At 42.2% G+C, this 23963-nt stretch overlaps 2 protein-coding genes across 6 annotated transcripts in view; one reads left to right on the forward strand and one right to left on the reverse strand.

Annotated features, from left to right (window-relative positions):
• prrt4b (proline rich transmembrane protein 4b) lies at positions 1–21788 on the forward strand. Its single transcript, XM_018685623.2, has 4 exons — positions 1–152; positions 6020–7146; positions 12312–12461; positions 18621–21788. Exons 2-4 carry the CDS (start codon positions 6111–6113, stop codon positions 20696–20698), a joined length of 3264 nt encoding a protein of 1087 aa, XP_018541139.1. The 5' UTR covers positions 1–152; positions 6020–6110; the 3' UTR covers positions 20699–21788.
• Positions 21508–23963, reverse strand: part of impdh1b (IMP (inosine 5'-monophosphate) dehydrogenase 1b) — a 17368-nt gene continuing 14912 nt past the window's right edge. For all 5 annotated transcript variants that reach the window (XM_018685624.2, XM_018685626.2, XM_018685627.2 and 2 more), the window contains one exon: positions 21508–23739. In XM_018685624.2, the coding sequence (XP_018541140.1) occupies positions 23718–23739 (22 nt within the window). In that variant the 3' untranslated portion in view covers positions 21508–23717. The remainder of the gene's footprint in view (positions 23740–23963) is intronic.

Genomic DNA, 23963 nt, shown 5'->3' on the forward strand with positions numbered 1-23963 from the left:
GAGAGGGAGAGGGAGGGAGACTGGAACTCAGTTCCACACAGCAAACCCACACGGTTTCAGAAAGACGGTCTCTCCTGCAGCGCACACACACACACACACTCTCTCTCTCACCGCTGGCTGTGGATTCTCCATCTTATTCCATTCATCTGTAGGTAAGCGGCTGGCATGTTTTCATCTGCCTGTACATACAGTTGTACCTCTCTCTCGCCCTCTCTCCCTCTGTCTGTATGCTAATCAGCTGGTCTGTATCTAGATATAAGGGATGTGTGGCTCTGACTCCCATATGCATGCTGTTACAGGCTGAGACACACACACACTCTAGGAGCAGCTATAGACATTATTTCATCAAACACATGTGAGAGTGCTTGTGGCTGATGTTGGTGTATTGAAATCACTAAGGAATTCAGGGGGAATTATTTAATGGTAAATCTATAGGCAAAGCAATGTGTATTTTGGTGTGTGTATGATATGACAGTGTGTGCGTCTGTATTAATATGAGTAATATTCATGAATATCTGGCTTGGACGTCCTTGTGTTCACTATGCAAGGATGTTTAGAAATGTGTGTGCGTGTGTGTTTTGGTGATAGCGAATGCTCTTGCAAGCATGGACTGGATTGTTTATGTGTGTGTGTGTGTGTGTGTGTGTGTGTGACTGCCCATTTACATGTGAGTGCAGCACACTCCAACAAGAGGAACAGCAGAGTCCAAAAGGTGCTCAAATCCCGGGGATTAGCGAGACGTCTTTGGCTTCAGCTGTCACCATGGCAAAGGCAGCTGGTGGAACGCCTGTGTCTGAGAGCGTCCTTTATAATCGGCAGGTTCACTGCATTCATCAGCTCCGGAGCTAACACAGGCATTAGCCCAGCACAATTAATGTCATTCTCAAGCATGGGGAATATGTTTTATGAGCGGTTATGGTAGAGCTTTTAAAGGGATTGAGTATAAACTGTAGAGGACATTTGGAGGATCAATCTAATCTGGAGAAAAGAGGAAAATGACATTTGAGAGAATCAACAAGTTTACCCACAAAAAATGCAACTCACAGAAGATTTTATCAACTGTGCTGCTCATGTCCTGAGAGGAATTCTGCCTGTGTAAGACTCAGTGGAGGAAAGCGCACAGATTAGAATAGAAAGAGATTAGACTTGTTTGTAAATAGAATGACTCAGGATGGTGTCTGGTTGTAAAACAGACAGGGCATACGTAACCTGTTGGAGTCCTGCCTGCGATGCTGCAAGTTTGGACTCACGACCGGGGGTTTGGTTATTCTTGGACACGAGAGCCGCTCTCATAATGGTCAATAATGCCCAGGGACTATTGACTGTAGCTCAAGCTCCCTCACAACTCACAGCTTAGTCATGGAAAAATGATATCACAAACAGCAGTAAATGCACAGGTCAAGAATCTGTGTATTTTTTCACTACCATTTTTCCACTTAAAACTCTGACATTTTCACTTTCTGAGTTAGAGTTTGAAGAGAAGACAGATATCAAGACAAGACCACAGCCAACAGCCAGTTAACTTAGCTTAGCTTAGCGTAAAGACTGGAAACAGGGGGAAACAAGTAGCCTGACTGTGTCCAAAGGTCACAAAATCCTTCTACCAGCACCTCCAAAGCTCTCTAATAACACATTATTTATGGTTTGTTCAATTTGTACAAAAACAAAGTGTAAAAACAACAATAAGATACGAGGGAGGCACTAATCTTTTCATCAGATTCTGAATATATTTTCCAAAATGTTGAACTATGTGCATGTATTTTCCTTATTCTAAACTAACACATAGGAGGAATCAGTGCAACTGCATACAATATATGAACATACAATGAAAATATGATCTTGTGGAAATTATTTCACAAACCATTAAGCTCATTTTTAATTACAATATTGATATGGCATATAATATTTAATCAATGTTCATTGAGACATTAAACACACAGTGTGCAGTGTTCATCCATAACAGTGAAATGAAACAACTGTAAAATGAATCTGTGAACTATGACAGAAAATAAATAAGGTTTATAAAGCCCCTCCAGTATGTTGCTTTATGCAAAATAAATCCCTGCTGGCTTAAAGCGGCCAGTCAGATTGAATCTGTGCGGTATTGACATCCCTGCGTAGCGTCAAAGTCAGGAGAGGACAACAGGAAAAAGCCATAAGTTGACTCCTTAGATTGGAGATAGAGCCCGTGGTGTTAAAGAGCTACAATCGAAAAGGACACAAAGGCACGTGGGAGGACATAAATGTAAATACACACTCACATGCACGAGTGTACAGACATATATCCATGGCAATAACACTGGAGTAAAACTAGTGCTTGAAAATATGCACACCCACACACTAGATTAAAAAAAAAACAACCACCTACAACAGTAGCCATTTTCAGGAAAGTAAATTACTCCATTATCCTGGACTGTGTCATTGATCCTCAAGCCTTGCTGCACTTATAGTAGGTTTGTTAAATAGTAATGACATTGGCCGCAGTCAATTCGTCTCCATTTGCAACTCCCCTCAGTTAGAGCCTCTCCATTTCAATCACTCAGGAGGGACACACACCTCTAATTCAGTCACTACATTTCTCTTTCACTGCTCCTTTCATAGCAGTCTTTTTTTCTTTCCCTCTTGTGTTACTTTCATTCTTAGAGACAGCTCTTCTTCCTCTTTCTCTCTTTCATTAGCTGTACCACCGTGGCCTTATTATGATCACACAGAGGGGCTTGTAATGCTGCAATACTGCCCTCAGATTAATTTAGAAAACAGAATTTTCCATTGAGTAATATGGCACAGCAGTTTGAAGGCTGATTGAGATCAAGATGGCTGATGGTCCTGGGAGAAGAGATTGAGCGGGAGCTTCTCATGAACACACACACACAGGCTAAACTGAAAGTCAGGAGTCTGTTTACAGAGTTAATAAAGGAGGCTCTGGCAACAAACTAAAATGAGCATTAGGGAGACTGCCGCAGAGTTTACTCTCCTGGACTACGAATGCCACAACTGAATGTCAATACGGTGGTTTTGTCGCTCTCTCTCTCCTCTTCTGCCCTTGTCTTTTGCTCTCTGCCCTTCTTCGCCCACTTCTCCCTCTGTTCCTCCATCTCTGCTCCATTGAGCACACTACAGTGGCAGGCCCCTGTCTTTGTCGGGAGCAGTGAGACAAAACGCCAGCAAAATAATAGAGGGGACTTGTAAATTCCCCACAGACACTTTTTATGGTTCCTTTCCACTTGCTCTGCTGCCTGTCAAACCAGACAATGCCTTCACTAACAGGCATGTATTTGATGTGGTGACGAGTGGTGACAAGGAAGTTAAAGGCCCAATCTGGAATGGCAATAAAGCACGAGCTGTGGAGCGGTTTTAGATTCATTAGCGGCTAGTGATTGCTAGTTAGCTTAAAATTTGTTTATTAATGAAACTGACTATTGCAGCTCTGGACAGCGATACTGACAATTTGTGACAGATAAGCACCAGCTCTAGATTACTTGTAAAGGCATGACTGTTTTATTCATTTAAAGCTGCTATTATTTTTTATATGAATAATGGATCAAGTTACAATGTGCACATGAAAGTGGTTTCTCATAGAATCAAAGCCACAGGGAATTATCTACCAACTCTGCACTTCCTCTCAGCTCCATGGAGTGTTTTAGCGTCTTTCAGCTCATTGTTTTGGTTTTTCAACCCACAGATTTAATGTTTTGACTCTCTCACACGGCTCTAAAAACCACTTGCTAACAATGTTGTTGGATGTGTAAATAAGCCAAACGTGTTTGCCAAATCAACTCGAACGGTAATAACTGTATTGGAAGTTACAGTAGCGGCTGGAAATTGAGTTTAACCTGATCTTATATCATATACATGTATATTTTCAGGATTGATCAGCTAAAAAAAACCTGTAATGGGACTTTGAAAATAGTAGACAATTGTAATGTTATGATCAAATCAGAGTTGCAGTGAATTCTGGAGGTGGACCAAAGACTAAAAAACGTCTGTCTTTAAGAAAAGGTGCTTGCACGTCTGCTATGACGGGATGAGTCAGCCATCAACAAAATACCATCTGGTGTGCTACTTGAGTCAAGTCAAACAAAGTAAGAATGGAAAGTACTACTACTTGCCTCAGTGATTGGAAAGAACAGGGATGTGTGCACTGAATTCTGCCCAAAACCATGGTGGTTTAAAACATAAGGACATATGTATAATGCCTATAAAAGTTCTACAATCATGCACCTACTGTAAAAACATGTAGACAGATAAAGGAAGAAAAACTGTGAAGTGAGGTAAGCAGTTTGTGCTCTACATGAGTTTCCTTTCACCACGCTAGGTGATACTGAACAAATTTGATACTGAAGTGAAATGTGAGAACGTTAGCCAAAATAAATTATACATATTCTCCGCTGTCTAAATAATTGATCAGTTATGCATCAGATCAACAAAAAGGTCATCAGGGATAAAAGATCATTTGCAAGCTTCACAACTAATTAAAATGTTTCTACCCACAATGAAATAAACTTAGTTCCACAACAAGACATATTTCCCTTTCTCTTTAAAGGCTGCATTTAATAGTTTATTGGCCTTTTGCTGGCAAAATTTCTTGAAGAAACCAGCAAAGTGTGTGTGTGTGTGGGTGGGTGTGCATACCTACCACAGAACAGTGCATGTGGGCGAATGAGTACACAGTTGCGCCAACATGCAGAGATGCAGAGATTCATCTACAATCATATCTCTGCACGCATGAAATGTGACCATGTGTGGGATGGCTGGTGCAAGCTTGAGGACACAAGCATCTAAAAACAACTTCACCATTGAAAAATGATTTTCATGCTGTTCAGTCAAAATGCTAAAACTGGGGAATGTGTGGGAAGCATTACGTTTGACCCCCCTCTCCTCCCCCTCCTCGCCCAGAAGTCAGTTTTCATATCTGTGCATCCAGGCTGGTTTTATCCCTCCAGGTGGGAACATGGGGGGCGATGGCAGGTCAAGTCCCTGCTCTTCTGATCAGTGAGAACAAGCCCGAGACTCTCATGGTGGCGGCTGATTGATCTTGTGCGTGCGTACAAAAGAAAATTTCAAGAACTTGAGAGAGTACTTTGAACTGGCATGGATTACAGAAAAAAGTGAGTCATAAATAAGAACAGAAGCTGACAATGAAGAAAACGTGTGAAATATTATTCATAAAGGGAATGCAAGTGTTATAGAGAGACTGGAGAGAACTACACTATGATAGCGGTTCTCAGTGAATATTGATGTTTTTTTTTCCACTCCCACACAAACAGATCTTTCTCCCTCTGCTTTAAGGAACAAATAAATCTGAGATTGAAAGAGAGCAAGGCCAAAGCTGGGGGTCGAGGGGGGAGTTAAGTACAGCTAAAGCATACAGGTTGTTGTTCTCGCAGGGGAAATTCCTTTGGTGCTTCAATCTTTTCACTGAGGCAACTGGCTAGTGACTTTGAACCACTCGGCACTCCACAAAAGAAAAAGAGGTCCCTCTATTCTTATGTTGGCAACCCGGACCCTAATTCTTCACTAACCTCCCCCAACCCAACTCTCACATGCATTATTTCTTGACCACTCCTCACTGAATAGGATACATATGGATGGAAGTTCTTTCTCTAATTGGTCAGTCCATAAAGCCGCCCAGCCACTGGGACACAGCATGCACGTGAGCAACAGCATGACATAAATACTGACCACCACATCAAACAGGGCACCACTAATTGCAGGTTGTCCATAATACTTAAGTTCTTGTTGTGATTTGTGGTTTGGGACATTTTTTTAGCCTGCTAACTTCAGCAGTCGCTTGCAGTGGGTGGCATAGTTTCTATACTTGATTTACTTTATGGTCTGGAAAAACAGCTCGAAATCAGGTCACACGCCGAGGAGCTGAAGCTCAGGCTTCCAAAAATGTTCGATGAAAAGAAGAATGAGCAGATGCAAATGCTATCAAGTTTTCGTCAACTCAAATTTAGCTGTAAAAGAGTGGATGAAAAGTGTGTCACTCAGTGTTCTGTTTGTGATTGTCTTTTAGGCCATTTTGTCGGAGAACCAGCCAGACCCACCTCAGGGTGCAGGAGAATGGAAAGAAACATGTGACCGACCCGTGCGCCACTGTTGACAGCATGCTTCGCCTCCACCGGACCTTGGTGCTCTGCTTCTGGTGTTTTTTCATACTTCACGGGCAGGCTGGGGCTGACGAAGAGGCCCACTGGGGACCAACACCAACAAGGGACAACCCACCTGAAAATAAATCAAGCTGGTTTTGGATCCCGCCCCTGCCAAAGCTCCCTTCTCTTCCATCACTGCCATTCAGTAATCCCTTTTACAGGAGCTCGGACAGTAACGACAAGGCCACGTTGACGACAATTGCCAAGGGGCTAACAGAACCAATTGATCACTTGCAAGACTCAGGCTCAGGAGAAGGGAGCAATTCTGAGGCATCTGAACCACCCACCACTTCCACCCAGGGGCTCCTAACCAGCGTGACAAAGATAAGAACTGAATCACTTCCCACAGGGACATCAGATTCTCCACACAGCAGCATAGCACAGACCGACAATGATGCTCTTGTTTCAGACTCCTACTCTCCCACAAGCAGCTCTATCAGAAGCAGTCTGTTCACCAACAGTCCCACCAACACAAACACTCCTGAACAAAATGCAACACATACCCACCCACCACAGGGTACTACACAAGCAGCTGGACCCAGCATGGGTGCCACTGTGCAACACCTCCCAGAGGGAAACACTGATAAAGAAGTGGCTGAAGATTTTACAAGAAAGATCTCTTCAACAATAGCACCAGAAACTACAGTTCCCACTGCTGTGACATGGGCAGCAGCCCAAACCACCACAACAAACCCAGGACTGGTAGAGACCACACTGACCAACAGACACCCTCTGAGGCCTGTTACTCCCCCTGTGTCCTCAGAAACCACATTTGTCAGAAAACCACAAGACTCGACTGTTAGTATTATGCTCCACGCTGGAGAGGCCACAACGCGAGAAACTGACCTGGGCTTCTCCGAGGCCAGGTCGGGGCCTGTGGAAGAACAGCGCGGGGTAACCACCACTGCCATGGGGATCAATCACAAACTAGTGCTGGGATCCATAAGAAGCACAACTCAGAGCCAAAGGGTTAACTTCCCAATAGCAGGAGGTAAGCAAAGTCAAACAAATCAATAGTTGCTGCACTGACTCAATAAATGTGATCAATCATGTGCAGGCAGGTCTTAAGGGTTCAATAGATGCCTGTCAAAAGGCTGCAGACAGTTCAGTTTGATCAATGACATTTCTGACATGCTAAGTAGTTAAAGGTCTGAGATTAGCATAAATCCAGATCTTGTTGAAACCATGTCAACCCTCATTAAGTACAAATCTAGAATCAATGAGTTATGTGTTGAAATTCATGTTTAGCTCATAGAGAATATATTAAAGGTAAGTTAAGACTTTTTTGGTATAAAGTGGTATTACTCACTGGTGGTTTCAGTGCAGAAGCATTAATTCACATGGGTGATTGTGTGGAGCATATCACAGCAAAATGGCAGCCCGCAGAAACGGAGGTTCTTCCACAATAGAGTAATCAAAAATGTTTGAACCGTCTATCACAGAATGTCATGTCCATGTATTTCCAAAGCTTGATTCTCTCAAACTTTGAAAGAGGAGAATAAAGCATCAGAATCTGTTTTGCAATCTATTGTGGGTGGTTAAAAAGCTCTTTTGAGTGATGTGTTGTTGTCTACTGGCCCCATCTACACCCTTAGTTAATTCTGCATTTCACAATCGCTACCAGTGAATAATTCGTACCATTCCACTTCAAAAAATCTTAGCTATCCCTTTAACAGTCTATAATGAGTTTTCAAGCAGCATTTCCACTCCAATTTTGCACAAGCCATTACTTCAGAGAATGGAAGGAAACAGTGTTTGACTGTATGCTGTTTGATGGGGTATTGTTCTCCATACTGCATGAGGAGGTAAAGACGATGAGCTACAACAGCTACTGGTAGCGTGGATTTCAGGAGACTTTGACACAACAATTGAGGCAATACCTCCTTCTCTGTGGCCCATCCCCCAACACTGGTGGCCGTCTGGTGTATGTATGCTTAATGTGTCTTCAGAGGTATGTCCGCCTTCAAGTACAGACACATTCATCATGTAGGGTCAAAGGCTGCGCCAGAAAATGATGAGTCGATTATTCTCCGCAAGGGAGGTTCAGTGGCCATCTGATAAAACTGTGATTGGTTGGTGGATGCATATAGGAGTGTCTGCAATATTCGCTTAGCATGTGCAGGACATAATGATATTTTGCTCCCATGAAATGTCCATTAGTATCAACTGTCATAAATACACTATTTAAAATTTTGAAATTTAGATTAAAGAAACAATTAGGAAACAACAACAATAAAGCAATCAATCCCAACAAAATTATGTTATGTTCTTATTTACCCTTTCACAATACATCATTTATTTGCTGTCAAACAAATTACACTATCAAACTGTTACACTTGCACTATCAAAATGATATTTTTGCTCACACATTTTTATATTTGTTCATTGCTAAAAGCAATCTCATCTCAAGGTCCTTGCAGTAGTTGCTCCAGAGATTTCCATCATATCACATGATCTTCCTCAGAGTTTTCCCAGTTGTAAATGTTTAAATCTCTATTTTCAGATCACTTTAAAGACTTCTTTGTCATGTGTTCAAGCTCTGGAATAGCTCCTAAGCTCCTATTTTCAAGGTCATGAATGGACCTCAAGACTCAACCTTGGGATACTGAGAGCAATTTATTCCCCGCAATGTCAAAATGTACATGGACAGTTTTTAGTGGAGAAAAAGGTTGAAAGTGAATGTCTTTTTAGCATTTGCAGCTCTGGAATGTAGCCATCTCCCACACTTCTTTACGCTGGCTGCAATGAAACTGCTGGATGTTATGTTTTGTCTATGGCACCCAGTGTTGTGTCTGCACTTGTTTTCAGTCATGCACCGTGTGGCGGCATACAAAAAAGGGGGCTTGGCCTAGGTGTTGGGGGGGTGTGTGGGTTGCTGTGGCCGCGTATCAGTATTCTGAGCGCACACTCAGCGAAACCACCACCTCTCTTGTGGGACCATCCGCTCGCCAGTCGCTGTTCATGGATGCTGAACATGCTTCTTGCCATTTAGTCTCCTCCGCCCCTTCCCTCCTCTCTTCCTGTTCCTCTCCTCCTTTTTGCAATCTTTTCGCCTCTGTACAAACACAAATCCCTGTCTCTTTTTTTTTTCCATGGACACACATGTCAGCCATGGGTGCTTTGAAGGGTGAAAATGTCCTGACAGGGATGAAAGAAGCTTGTGGTTATCCAAGAAGCATGGAAAACCAAAAGAATAGGGTGCTGTTGAGTTTTCTTGTTGTAATATTGCACTGGAGTCTTGCAGTGCTACAATGATTACACCTTGCTAAAGAACACAGGAGGAGGCTAAAACGAAAATGAAAGCACGGCACTCCTGTATTACCAAACATTATCCCATCCTATCTGCATGCTGTAATTTATTTTAAAACTGCATGGGGTGAATCATTTCCCTACTGGAGGTGTTGGAACATCTCAACCACACAAATGGGTGTGTTGGCATTGATCTAGAGCATGTTTGCTATGTGCTGTTGCCCTTGAGAAGACTGTCTGGTATATATGTAAAAAACAGCAATACTGTACATCTGTGTCAAATCCTCTACTGAGGGACACTCCAACATCCGATAGCAAGGGCAATCATGAGAAGAGAGAGCGGAAAAGGAGGGGAAAAACGGAACTGAGGGTTGAGGCTGATGAGATGTGGGGGTTGAAAATGTGGGTTTTTTCTCAAATAGCTGCTGCTGTAAATTTTCTTCTGAAAAAGCTCCCCTTTATCCTGCTCCTTCTTTTCCCCTCCTCCCACCTTTTTCCATTCCTGTATTCTGTGCTAATAGGCAGCAAGGCTAGACCCTTAACACACTCCATTAATAATACCTGCAAGGACATATTGTCTCTGTGATCCGAGCCACGCCCCAAACAGAATAAGTGTGGCCATTGATGGATTAATTGATCACGGAAATGGAAAAGCATGTGGCATGAATATCTGATGCCCTTGTATTGGATTTACATGGATAAATGGGTTTTAATGCAAAATAGAGAACACTAGGTATCTTTGAATTATGTTAATCTAATAGTGACTCCTTTATCCAGAGTCAATGAGTTTTTAAAAACTGTCCAGATTAGGCCTGTTTTTAAAGCTTTGACTCACGGCTCTCTGACCTGAGTGATGCGGATATTATAAAACAATCAGGATTATTCATCAAGACTTAAGAGTGAAATAGAGTTATTAAAGGCCTCAAATCCCTTAGTTACTATCTTAAAAATGAGCCAAACTAGCAACAACATGACGCAATTTTGTGCAAGTACATCAAGAAAAAAAACTCGAGACAAGCTAATATAGCCATGATATCCCATTTTTATGCATCTAATTAAGAGCATCAAGCTCCCTGCTGCACTGCTCTTCTTATTATTCCTTATCGCTCTAAGCTCAATGTGTTTGTTACGAATCCACACATGTGCTCTTTCTCAAACTCACAGTGCTGACGTAGATAAAGCAGAGTGTAATGGAGTGCAACATCATCTTTTGTTTTTTCCTATTTCTGGAAGCTGAAGATGATTAAGAGCGTCTGTAACACTGTGCAGTGTGAATAACAACCACATCAATTTGCTCACTGTGGGTGCGAATGTAAATTCAATTTAGACCAGATCTCGGGATGCAACCCAGACTTTCATTTTGTGCGCGCATGAAGAAATTGAGCCATATCGATTCACAGCCTGAGGGGAAGAAGACACAGAAAGATTCATCTTCAGCTGAGAAACTCTGGATCTACTGTATAGAAAAGCACACTTAAAGGTGATGAAGACAAGAGGAAATTATGTATGTACTAATTAGGCAGTAAAATGACTATTCAGCACTAACATGGAAGCTTGAGCTTCTCATTAAGTAAAGTGGAGACAGTCCACTCAGCTCATGCTGCTAGCTCTCTCATCCCCTTTTTTGCTTTTATTTTGCTCCGTCAGCAGTCACCTGTAAATAGCTGGTCATCAGTATCTTTTGCTTGTGATGTGCTTAAGAGATGAGTTCCTCTGTTTGTACATGAGCGAGCGAGTGACTGCACCTGTTTACTGTGCCTCATTTGTTGCTGATCTTGTTAGACGTTGCAATTTAATTTAACACTACAGGCGCCTGCACTTAAGTGCGATCTGGCTGTGGCTCTTACCAATTTACTTGATGCACTAAAAAAACAAACAAAAAAACCCCCAAAAAAGCATTTTTGATTGAAATACACTGTAAAAACAAAAAGCGTTAAATATCTAAAAATTGAAGGTATCTGAGTTTTGTACCTGAGTTTTGAGGTTTTTCAAAGTCAGATATTTCAATGCTGTAAATTCAGAGTATTGTGTGTGCTGTATTCAGCTCTGTCATTCATTAATCTCCCTCTCCACTGCCTGAGCTAAATCTCCAGCTGTGCAGAGGTCAACAGTGCAATAAAGGAAGCAGATTTTGCTTTGGAGACTTTTAAAACTTACAATTAACTCAAGCCTCATGTGCATGACCTAGATTATAAGATAGTCGCTTGCATTGCCTCTTAGTTGTTATGATTTCTTTTTTTTTTTCTTAACTCATTATTCCTCCCACGAGCCGTATGCCTCTGTATCTATTCTAAAGTTATAAACTAACACTGTACCCTTGCTTCATTACAGTCAGTTCATCAGTTTTTCCCAACAGGTCCTGGTCCATCATTCATTTATAACTGCTGCTGCCCGACTGTGAAAACATATTTTGCGAGTGTACCAAAGGGAAAAGAGAATGATGCGGCTCTGTCATGTAGTCATTACCTCCTCCCTCCCTGTCTCTATTTGCTTCTCCTTGTTTTGGAGCGTGGAGACAGGCGATTGAACAAGGAGTCGGGATCTGTGCAGGACCAGGACAGACACACCCATGCACACACATACACATCAGGATGTCAATGTAATTAGACTACAGAGGGCCAGACTACTGTGCTATGGATGACTGGCTACAACTAAGTGGATGAAAGGCCGATCCATTTGACAGAACTGGGTTAAGAAACATAGTCCTTCCATTTTGTGAGGCAGTGTGAAGTCACAGATTTGTTCTGAGCAGAGAGGTTAACAGACAACTTTCCTATTGCGAGCTCCTGGTTTCCTAATCTGTTTTTCCTCAGACTTCTTAGAGCTGCTGTGTTGTGCGCTTCAAACTGACTGTATTCCTGATAACTTTGACATCGCTCAGAGGTTAAACTGCATGTGTCTTCCCAGAGCTGCCAGGCAAAGAGGATAAGGAGGATGAGGAGGCTGAGGAAGGTGTGGTTCCTTCAGCTGCAGACAGGGATGGTGACGCCGGGAGGTTGGCAGACATCTCCACGCTGTCCACTAAGCTGCTAACAACATCCCTGTCACGGAGCACAGGTGAGCAAACACATCCCCTAAGATGTAAACAAACTCTGTGACTTACAGTCCGTTTTAAGCCACGTGTTTGTGCTGCTATACTGTTAGGAGGACAACTATAAGCACTGCAAGCTGTTGTGTCTCATAAGCCACCCTGTCATTGTTTCAATATCTATAAATCTGTCAGAGGACTGGGAGAAACAATTACCCTGCATCCTTTGCCTGAAGCTACTAATTGCTTCCAAAGGGAGGAGAAAACTGCTCATTCAAGCTGTGATTTTTGGAGAACTCCAGAGAAGCGAAGGAGATAGGAAACAATGCCCACCTGATAAACAAACATTTCTCTGTATTCTCTCAGAAAAATAACCATTGATCCGATGACGATAGCTGCCTTTGAAAATAGAAGACACACACGACTATTGATTAGGTGCTGGCCAACAACAGCAGAGTAAAATGAATAGCTGCTGCACATGGCAGTTTCAATGAATAAGTATTATTCTGTTTTGGAATCTATTTGCTAAGGCAGGGTGTCCATTGCTTCTTATTATGAACGGATGATTTATTATTTGGTTAGAAGTCAAAGCTACAAATATATATATATATAATATATATATAATGATAAAAGGAGATCTAGTCTGCAATATTGCATTCAACACCTGTTTATGTGTATATTCAATTGTCAATTTGTGAGCAAAAAAAAAACAAAAAAAAAAAAAAAACAACTTAGGAAATGCAGAAAATTCAAAAAACTAATTTGTATACTTCTCCATGGCTGCAGTGGAAAAGTTGGTGTATCCATAAAAGCAAAGCATGACTAAGTGCATGGAAAACAGACTTAGTGAATTCAGCATAGCAAATATTGCTCAAATGGGAGCAAATATTTTGATGCTATAACATCGGCACTACAGTGCATGTGGGATTCACTCAAAACCACAGTGTCTATGTTCATGGTAATGAAGAAACATGTCACCTAGTGCAATGATGCGGTTTAAGACATAAGCTATATTAGGCTTTGGTTACATAGACAGCAGATGTTTCATTAGATTTGCTGATAATAAGAAAAATACAGAACATCCCTGGACTTATCACCTAAAAAAAAATAATAGAGGCTCGTAATCATAAAATAAAATATGAATGTAAAAATCCACATATATTAGTCCATCATAATGAAGACCAAATCTGCTATAATATGTTTATTATGAGATCCAGTCTTGGCCCAGTTCACAGGAGCAGATGTAGCCCACATTACCTCGCCAAGAATAGCAGATGTTGTCAAGTGATTTTCAAAAATAGACCTGTCAAATGTGCCACTCGCTGATGATTTTACACTACGGGGGCTCTCTAGTTTGGTGTGCCACGAGTGAGTGAGGAGTGAGCGAGTGAAACAATAATGTTATTACTCTGTGTATCTGCCATTTGAATGTGTCCACCCTAAAGCAGAAATATGTTTTCGAGAATATCGGCTGCACGTAAACAGATTATCATACAAGCTCCACTGTTTGCTTTCATTAACCCACGGCGGTGCTTCTGCATTATGTCCAGCTGTTTAGGAAGCAGATAAAACATCCTCAGCCTCAAATGCACACGAAAAACTGCTCCTCCTCAGTATGCATGATCTAACTGCTCCATGAGCTCCAACTAAATTGCTTTTTCTGAGGTGAGCCAAATTGAAGCTGAAGGCAATCAGATGAAAACTACATGGAGCTTTTAGTTTCATGATGCAGAATCAACACTCAGCAAATTAAAGACAAGTGTGTGTGGGGGTTGCAGAGTAACATGAGAAGAGTCCTTCACCTTTATTACTTCAGCTGGGCTACAGGTTAAGGCGCTGTAGGGGATACCTTTCAACATTTACCAGCAAAACCCAAAGAAATTAAGACATAAATATAACCCCTGTGCACTAGCAGTGTTTCCACTGACGCCTAAATGACACTACTCAGGATAAATTGTCTCTCATTCTCAGACGTTTATGGTTTATTCATCTTCTGTATAGACTGTATATTATCAGTCTGTATTAATAATTCACAGAATCGTCTTAAGACTGCTTTAAGATCTTAAACTCTTTTGATTTACACTGAGGCACAAGCACAATAGTGACAGCGATCATCACCTATTACCTGCAGGCATTGTGAAAGAATAGCAAAATGTAGAGTATTTCCATTTTGAGTAAATGAAACCTTAATATGTGGAAATTGCTAACATTGCTAGTGTTAACATTCAGCTCAAGGCACTGCTGTTCCTAAGTACAGCTGCAGAACTTCAAGCATAGCTGTGCTCAGACTTGTTTTAAACATATCCTTCCAACAAGCAGCATAATCTTTATCATCTTAGTGAAATGATGAGCTCAAACTCCTTGTCTGATTGTCTGCAGAGGACTTGCTTTCAGTATCTGCTGTAGATGTGTCAACTGTCCCTTGCATGAGAGACTTGTTCCCACAGGAATGTGTCAGATGACCGAGCAGCATGCAGTGGAACGTAACGCTCTGATCCATCCTTGTACCGTGGCCACCACCACATACCAGACCCTGTCCAGGGTCGCTCAGGCCAGCCCCGGCAGCTCAGATGTGACATTTATCGACATGAGCGGGGAAACAAAACCTGGCACTAATTCAGTGCTCGTCATGTTTTCCACACGGCGTGACTCAGAGGAACCCTATTCCTGCCCTGGAAAGTAAACAAATGACCAGACAGTCAGTGGCATAACACTGCACTGTACCCCACCTGCTTTATCAGTGGACCCAACATTCAAAATGCCTCCAGCTAAGTGTTTGTTTTACACTCCAGCTACATTTCCCTTGCTGCCACTGTCTGTTTTGATAGGATGACATTGTCAGTGCTGTCACAGTGCAAATTTATTGGAGCACTGACAGATTTCAACCCTTCATTTTAAGCTGGTAATGTCATAACTTGCAACAAGATTTAACATAGCTCCTGCTTACTTTCGCAACACAACAACTGAATATCAGTGACATGGCTTTCATGCATCTGGCACTGCCTCAGTATGGTGTTTGAACTAAAAAGTATTAACACATTAACATTTCATTGTAGTGTTGCAAGTAACGATTATTGTTGTCATTGATTAATATGTCAATCGTTAGCCGTGCTAGAGGCACAGCACTAGGGATGGCAATGTCGGTCAGCTGGTCGACCTTTGGCCCAGACTGAGATACCTTGACAACTACTGCAGATGGATTGCCATGATATTTGGCAAAAACGTTCATGGCTTGCAACTGATGAATCCTAATGACTTTGGTGATCCCTGACTTTTCTTCTGGTCCTACCGTGGTTGAAGTTGTTTGTTGTTTGTTAATGACCAAATACCTGCTAAATTAATGAGCCATAGCTGTACTTTGTGTTTAGCACTATTTAGCAAGTGTTAGCAAGCTAACGCTACACTACGCTAAACTAAGACTATGTGAAGAATTACCTGCTAGACATCAGCATGTTAGCATTGTCACTGTGAGCATGTTGTAAGTGCTGCTACACAGAGCATAGCTGCAGACTCTTTGTTTTCAATTCAGTTAGATTAACTGATTAATTCAGTCCATAATGTTCCAAAAAAGTGTGAAAAAGTTTCAAATTAATACAAAAATATCACAGGAGTTCCAGACACCCCAGGACACTGCTGTGATTCTAAATAAACCACTGTGTTTATAATTGAGTCAGTCCTTCCTGGAAAAGTATGGAATGTTATGTTTAGTCCATTTGCTTAACTGACTTAATGGCTGTACAGAAGCATGGTCTCAGTGTGTGACATATCTCAATGCACTGACTGATGCTCACACATCTGTTTAACTCTCTTCCCTGCTGTATTTGCTCTTAACAATATAGTCTGGTGCGATGCTGAGGGATCATTATGAAAAAGATGCATAAGAGAGCCATCTTGACAGCATTTCACTTTTTTGTTATTAAAGATTCATCAGGGCCTAATTAAAAAACAGTGCATCAGCGCAAAAACAAAACTGCTCAAAAACTCACCGATCCTTGTTTTTTCCTCCTGTTGAGGACATTATTAAGCTTCAAAAGACAGCTCAAGATGTCTGAAATGAAACTGCTGCGTCACGCTACAGTAGAGGATGCACTGGCAGCTGGCAGTGGGGTCGTATTTCCCAGAGCTTGACATTTTCATTACAACCTGGGACTCTGATTCAGCTCTGGGGTTAGGAGACGAACGAGGAAAAATTAGAGAGCCTCTGACAACAACAGGCAGACAAAGGGGAAGAGCTAAAGCTTATGCTAAAGCACTTGTGAAAATCCTCTGCCACTCATGAGGACCTGAGGCAGAAAGAGAGCACGGCTTCATTCACAAGGGGTACTGAAGTACAGCAAGTGTCAACGGCACAAACACATGCAAATATACAAATACACAACACCCAAAAAGAGCACACAGACAAAAACTGTAGAGGAAACACATTAACATTCATCCAAGAGAAAAGGTTTCTGGCTGTTTGCATACCAGCATCATCACAGTGATGTTAGAGTACTAAAAGCACACACACACTGTCAGAGCTGCACATGTTAACCATAATGGAGGCAGCAGCTGCCATACATTGTATCTATACAATTGGAAAAAGAGGCAAAGCTCAGCAGAGGCATAAAACATGAAGCGTGGGAAGAGACTTGTAAAATCCAGGGCAGTCAAAGAGAATAGCAGTATTTGCTATAGAAAACTGTCCCAGTTTAAAAATAACAAACCCACCTATGGGAGTTTCCCCTTTTTGAAGGCGGGTGTTGAAGGGAAATCATAAACAAAAGAATGAATTAGGGGACCAGGACAGGGTGGGATGGGAAACAAAAAAATACAACCCATAAAAGTACATTAAAAGACACGAGAAAGACCTAAAACAAAAATGCTAAACCACATGAATTCCATTTTTAGCTTTACTCAGGAAACAAATTAGACATCTTCAATCTATACGCAAAGATTTAGGGGTTTGCGGTGGTGAGGTCTGCACATTTCAGTTCTTAAACTGGCACATAATATTACCACCAGATATAATGTATTCCCCAGACATCATCAGACATAATTAAACCCCTTTTGGGAGTTTTAGACAAGAGTCACAACAAAAATAAGTCGCTAATCTCACACCAAAATTATTGCAAAATACATCTGTGAGTGCACACTAAGCCTGCTGTGTGATTTACTGTGCTGTCACTTTATCCTGTTCATTTGTCCCTGTCTCAGTGGTCCATTATAGCACCTGGCTCTTTATGGAGGAGTGATTGTGATAAGCCTGCAGCAAAATGACTGATGATCCTGTGTGTGCAAATGACAGAGATGCAATTAGAAGCTGCTTCCCCCTCTGCTGCATTTGACTACCTTTTTTTGTAAAGCTGCCATCATTACACTTAAGGTCTTAATATGTTCTTCTCTATGGTGGAAAGATAGTGTGCATGTGGTGATGGTTATGTTTTGTGGAAAAGAACAAGATACGTGATGTGAAATTTATTGATGTGGACACTAGGAGACTACAAAAATGTTTGTCCTTGTGCCCATCTGTGACACATTATGCTGTGTGAAGTGACGAGCTACGTTCCACTCAAGTCGTCTCCCAGTAATTGAACAGCATAAACATGTACGCCGCAGATGAGCTTTGCAGGCGCCTCAGTAATGTTCATGCAAACACAAACATTCATGGTTACTCCTTATTTCCAAAGCTAAACCACTTGGAAACAGCAATTTCCTTCACAGTGCTAAAACATGTCTAACACAATCACAACGAACTGTACTCACATGGAAACTCCAGATGGCTTACGTAATGCAAGAGAAACTAGCTCTGTGGTTCTGAGTGGGCTGATCACACACACATACACACACTCTCTCACACACTTATGCCTCCTCTTTTGGGCCCTGCTCAGTTTGAAGTTGCCTTCTTACAAGCTTTTAAACGGGATTAGCACATTAGGGGGAAAGCACGCTTTCACCATCTTGGACCAAAGCCAATTTGTTTTCTGGCTCTGATAGTTTGAACAGTGATTAAATGCTTCTGTGTATTCCTATGAGTGGATGATTAGTATGCCTTTAAGTGATATAAAAGTAGATGTTTAAAGCTATTTCCATTTCCAAGTTTTTGGATTTTCTTGTTCTGTTCCTTTTCAATTACTCCCTTTTCAAATATTAATCATGTTTCCTACAGTAGTCAAGAATTTGGTCAAACTGACATTCTACTTTCTTTCTAGGCATTCCCCCAGAAACTCCACATATTCCTCTCGATACTGAAGACTGGAAGTCCAACCCAGTGGACAGCGACATCACCTTCCTTCCAGACTGCAATAAAGAACGTTCTGGGATCTGCAACCTCTCAAACACCTGGGACTCCACCACCACCTTGGACATCAGACCCACACAAAACACCACTGCCACAAACCAGTCATTCAACCCTTTCCTGATCCCGGCTCCACCCATGTTGGTGCCCCTGTACACTGACTGGAACAGTGCCATGGCAGCTTGGGGCCTGGCCTGGGAAGCACATGTTTACGGCGCTGGTTGTGTCTTTGCTATGCTAACACTAGCCTCAGCGCTCAATCTGCTCTGCCTACCACTGCGATGCCCATCTGGATGTGGCTACTTTGCTCTGGTCAGCCTGTTCCTCCTAGCTGCTGGTTGTACCAGATCGTTCTCGCTCCTGTACGATGCCTACGGCCACCAGGATCGCTTGCCCTCCACTGAGGCCTCACTGATGCTCTATGAAGCCCCATTTCCCTGCCTGACTGCAGCTTTCGGCCTGGTTTTCCTTCTCCTCTCCATGCGCTCAAGAATGCAGCTGTCCTACTCAGCCTTCCAGAGACCTTGTTTCCTGGCCTGCCTGGTTGTCCTGCACTTTGCTGCAGCGTTCGGTCCAGTGGCATTACTGAAGTTCTACCAGCAAAAGCCTCCCCTTTGTCTCTTTCTTTCCCTCATCTCCCGGGGAGCCTTTGTAGTGCTGGCCACATTTCTGTCTGCTGCCTATTTTGTGTTCTACATTTACGTGCGGGCAGACTCGAAGCACATCTACCACCTGAACAACACTTCTCCAACACCTGCTGAGCGCTACAACCGCTGTCCCTTTGCTGAGAGCCGGGACTGGGACCGTGCAGCTGTAACCGTTTGTCTTTCAGCATTGTTTTCTTTAGCATGTGCAGGACTGCAGTTATATGCAATGCTCAATGCTATGGGTGTTGCAGGTGGAGAGGAGGTCTTCCACCCCTGGCCCTGGTGGACTTTTCAGTTTAGCTGCAGACTCTGTGAGCTTGGAGTTTGTCTCACCTTAGCCTTGGTGGTCGCACAACCAGTCTACTGTTCTGACCATCTTCCAGCTGCAGGAAGCTGCTGGACTGAATTGCTGGCGACCAAATCGCCCATTCTGCCTGGGAGCTACCAGTGGACCCTTAGCCAGCAGGAGAAACTCGCCATTGTTGACACAGTTGGGCTTGGAGAGACTGAAAGCCTTCCTCTTTACACTCTGATGGATGAGAGGCTTGGTAGCAGTCTGAATGGCCTAGACCTCCTCTACCACAGTAACCGGGCTTTAGCATACCGAGACCTGGACTTGGATATGGACTTACAAGGGTCAGAAAAACCTGAGGATGGAGGAGGCCGAGAGCCATCAGGTGGCTCCTCATTTACCAGTGACTCCACTACAGACTTGCGGCCACCTTCGCCCATCAACCTTCGTCGCAGCATAGACGAGGCACTTTTCAGTGAGGCCCTCTTTCCCATAAGTCTCTTCAGCTCTACTAGGCCTATTCGCTGCAGTGATCTGTCAATAAACAACCACTGTGCACTTCCCAGCAACAGCCTCTGTGATCCTCTTTCTGCTGACCCCGGCCTTTATCGGACATCTTCTTGCGTGGAGATTGTCTCTCAGCCCCAGCCCCCTACCACCCAATCTCAAGGAGAAACTGTTGTAGGTGCACCACCATCTCCCTCCCTGTCCTCCTCCTCCAGCTGTTCATCCCCCGAACGCTGGAGGGGCAGCTCTTCCTCCTGTTCCCTCTACCGAGCCTCTCTCGGGGGCTCCTCACTGGTCCTCTGCCCAAGCCCTGAAAGACATGCTCAGCAGCTTCTCCAGCAAGGGGGCACGGGCCATGTAGTGACGTCTGGCCACCAGGCCCATGCTGACCCACAGAGGAATTATCATACACTGGGCGCGGCCTCACAGGAGAGCCTAGACCTAGACATGTCATCGGAGGCAGACCGATCGGTGCAGGAGGAATTCATCAGTGTTTGCAGACAAATCGATGCTTTGAGCATCTGCAGTGAGACTATTGATTTATAAAAGGACGTTATGGTCAAACAAGGGTTACACTGAGGACTTACTGAGAGGGGTGTCTGCTTTGCGCAGCAAGGTGACCTTCATGGTTTTTATAGCCTATTTGGTAGAGCATGGTAGCTTTTGCATACACCATAAAAGACCCATAGCTGCCAAAATGAAGGTTTTGGAGGTTGATAAGCTTTCTTATGTGGTCATTTGTGAATGTCTACGAGGGTCTAAGTGCCAAGAATGTCAAAAGCCAAAAGGTAATTTGTAACTTTTACATGTTTGATAAAGGCTGGTGAAGTTTGATACAGTCAAAAGTATAGTAACATTTTACTGAGTGGAGATAACAGGATTTTTTATTTGTACAATGTTTTTATTGCATTCCAACATTCCAATAGATTGTACTGTGACTGAATTAAGCACTTATTAAATACTACTGAAGTAATATACATTCAAATTCAGCAGAATATCAGTCATTAAAGCTCATATTGAATAAATTGGATTAAAGTTAAGTTTGTCAAACAATAAACTCTTCATACCAATGCTACACAGCTTACTTAGTTATGGTGCAGCAGTGCCCTCTACTGGTAAAATGCACACTATGCTACCGTTTCCCTCTGCATTTATTACCAATGGACTGTGCTTCTACATATACTGATAGCATCCTCTATGACCGTCTTACTAATTTATTTATGTTCCAACATAACTTTGCTCAACACACTGTTTAATAAAATTTGTTTTATAACACTGGGCTAATTTTATTTAAATTCCATTCTGATATTTTTCAATGTGATTTCACAACTCGTGAAATAAGACAGTAGTCCACACACGTTATGATTTATTTATTCTTCTTTACCATATTGAACAGCAAAAGCAACTTTCTTCTGTTGAGTGTTTTACTGTAAACATGTTCTGAAGTGATATTTCTCAAAAACCCCAATGGATTTATTGACTACTGAGTCTTTTCTGTCCATCTAAAAAGCCCTTGTGCACTGTTTTGGTTGCTGGATGCAGAGGCTACCAGTACGGCAACTGTAACTGCTTTTCAGTATAGTGAAATTTAAATCATAAAAAAGTGCAACACACACACAAAAAAAAAAAAAAACAATGTGTGAACCTAACATCTGACTTACTCTATTTGTGCTTTTTAGATGGACTAACAGGACTCAGTACTTGACAAATAAGACATTTTAAGACCTGAATTATCTCTTTAGGTGGGAGACTGAAAACGAGCAGCAGTCATTTAACGGAATATAGGTATATATTTCTCCATATATTTCCATGTACATTTTCTTGCAATTCATAGCAACTGCAAGTTCTCTGTTAGTCAAGTGAACCCTGTGTAGGGTAAAGCACATTAGCACATTAGAGAAAGCAACTCAAGTCTTACAATCGGGGACATTTTATTAAAAAAAAAAAAAAATTACATCTGGCAAAAGGACATCCAGTATGAAAATGTTAGAAAAGCCTACTCCTACTTAAGCTGAATGATAACAAACACAGCGATACTGTTCCAAAGTAAGAAAAGGAGGCGAGTGTGTATAGCGTTATGCATTTCAATGCATTTTCACTCAGCTGTCATCTGCAGCCTTTATCCATCCCTGTTTCTAGGCATATCTCTGGTAAAACGAAACATAATTCAGAAATAAAAATAAAGCCTGTCACAAAGAAGCTATGCAACACTGTGAGAGTGCCGGAATGAACGGGTGACAAGGTAACAAGCAACTTGTTGCGCAAATTTTGGTTTTGAAGTCAGAGGAAGTGTAAATACACTTGGCAGTATGTATGCAATTACAATAAAGCAGAATATAAATACAGCCGTGTTTGGCTTAGTGAAAAAACAAACATGCATATCAAAAACCCTTCATGCTCAATTTAAAGCCCCCAAGACTATACAGGTTTATTATAAAGTTTGTTTGAAAAGACCGAGTTTGTATTCAAATTAAGGGCAGAGAAATGATAATTCTCTGTATTATTTTTGATTGATATATTTTATTTATTTATTTATTTTTTTAACCTTCCTGATCTTCAGCTTTTGGTCCCCTTCCATGTTCAACATATGAACACTATGGACTGAGATAGGACACTGATTATTTGGCTCAAGATGTCTTTGAGGGGAAAATGAATGTTCACAGTGTTAATGACTGTGAATTCTGAGAGTTCTGTTTACTGATTTCAATGGAGGGTATAATGTCGACAGGATAACTGATTCAGGCAATATCTCATACCTCGAGATGCACAATACACAAAGTAAACAATAAGCGCTGCAGCTACTATCAAGTAGCTCATACCTGTGAGGACTTACAAATGAAAAAAAAAAAAAAAAAGAGTACATTTTCAATGATACACCAGCACACTGCACATAGAGAGACAAGTGTTTCTTGTTTTCTGCACACGTACTAGAGTGTTGAGAACTGGGATGTGTGAGGCTTCCGACAGGGAGCTTGCTGGTAAGCGTGGATCCCAAAAAAGCCAAGAAAAGATACTGATGGGATCTGCACCATGGCTGTTTTAAACTCACTAATAATAGGAGGACAAAAGAAATACACAGTGCACCTTCACTTGGTTTGTCCTAGCACTCATTTTAAACTATATCACGCACACACATTCAGGTACACACTACCCATAATTCACATGCACACTGTCATTCACATTTTCTCACTGCTGTCAGCACACACACACGCGCACATACACAAACTCAACCGGGATCAGGCTGCATACTCAAGATACAGGTATGTAATGTCATTCCGCAAACCCTGATGCGCCGCTTCTTGAGTGCAAAATCCCAGGTGTTCGGAGAGTCGGTTGTCAGTTTGAAGATTCTCACTTCGCTACGGTGCCTCTTTCCTCCCCCAAGCAGCAGGGTTGGGATTAGAGAGAGCAACGGTGGATGCAACGCAGGGGAGGGAAGAGAAGGGTGTAGTGGGTGGTACGCGTTTTAGCAGAAGTGGCTGTTTATCATTTGGTCACTTTTAGATTGGGTATCATGTCACGTGCACTGATGATGTGTGCTCCACCAAACCCCACCCCCAACGGTTCAGTAAAGCCTCTTCTCGAAACTGTGGAGGCGAAGAAACATCGGAATCAGCATTTGCTCTAATATAAGCCAGGTGTGCTTTTAAGACTTCACGAACTGCTGTTAATATTCATGCAACGACTGCATCCACCCGTTATGTCATGCTTCCTGAAAGCATCTGGCAGAAAATGGCATTCAGTATTTTTGAAGCGAATAATAATTGAAACTGTAATGCATTGGGCAGGTTTACTTTCGCTTGCTGCATTT

Source organism: Lates calcarifer, linkage group LG18 (assembly GCF_001640805.2).
Source record: "Lates calcarifer isolate ASB-BC8 linkage group LG18, TLL_Latcal_v3, whole genome shotgun sequence".
In the NCBI taxonomy this organism is placed as follows: Eukaryota; Metazoa; Chordata; class Actinopteri; family Centropomidae; genus Lates; species Lates calcarifer.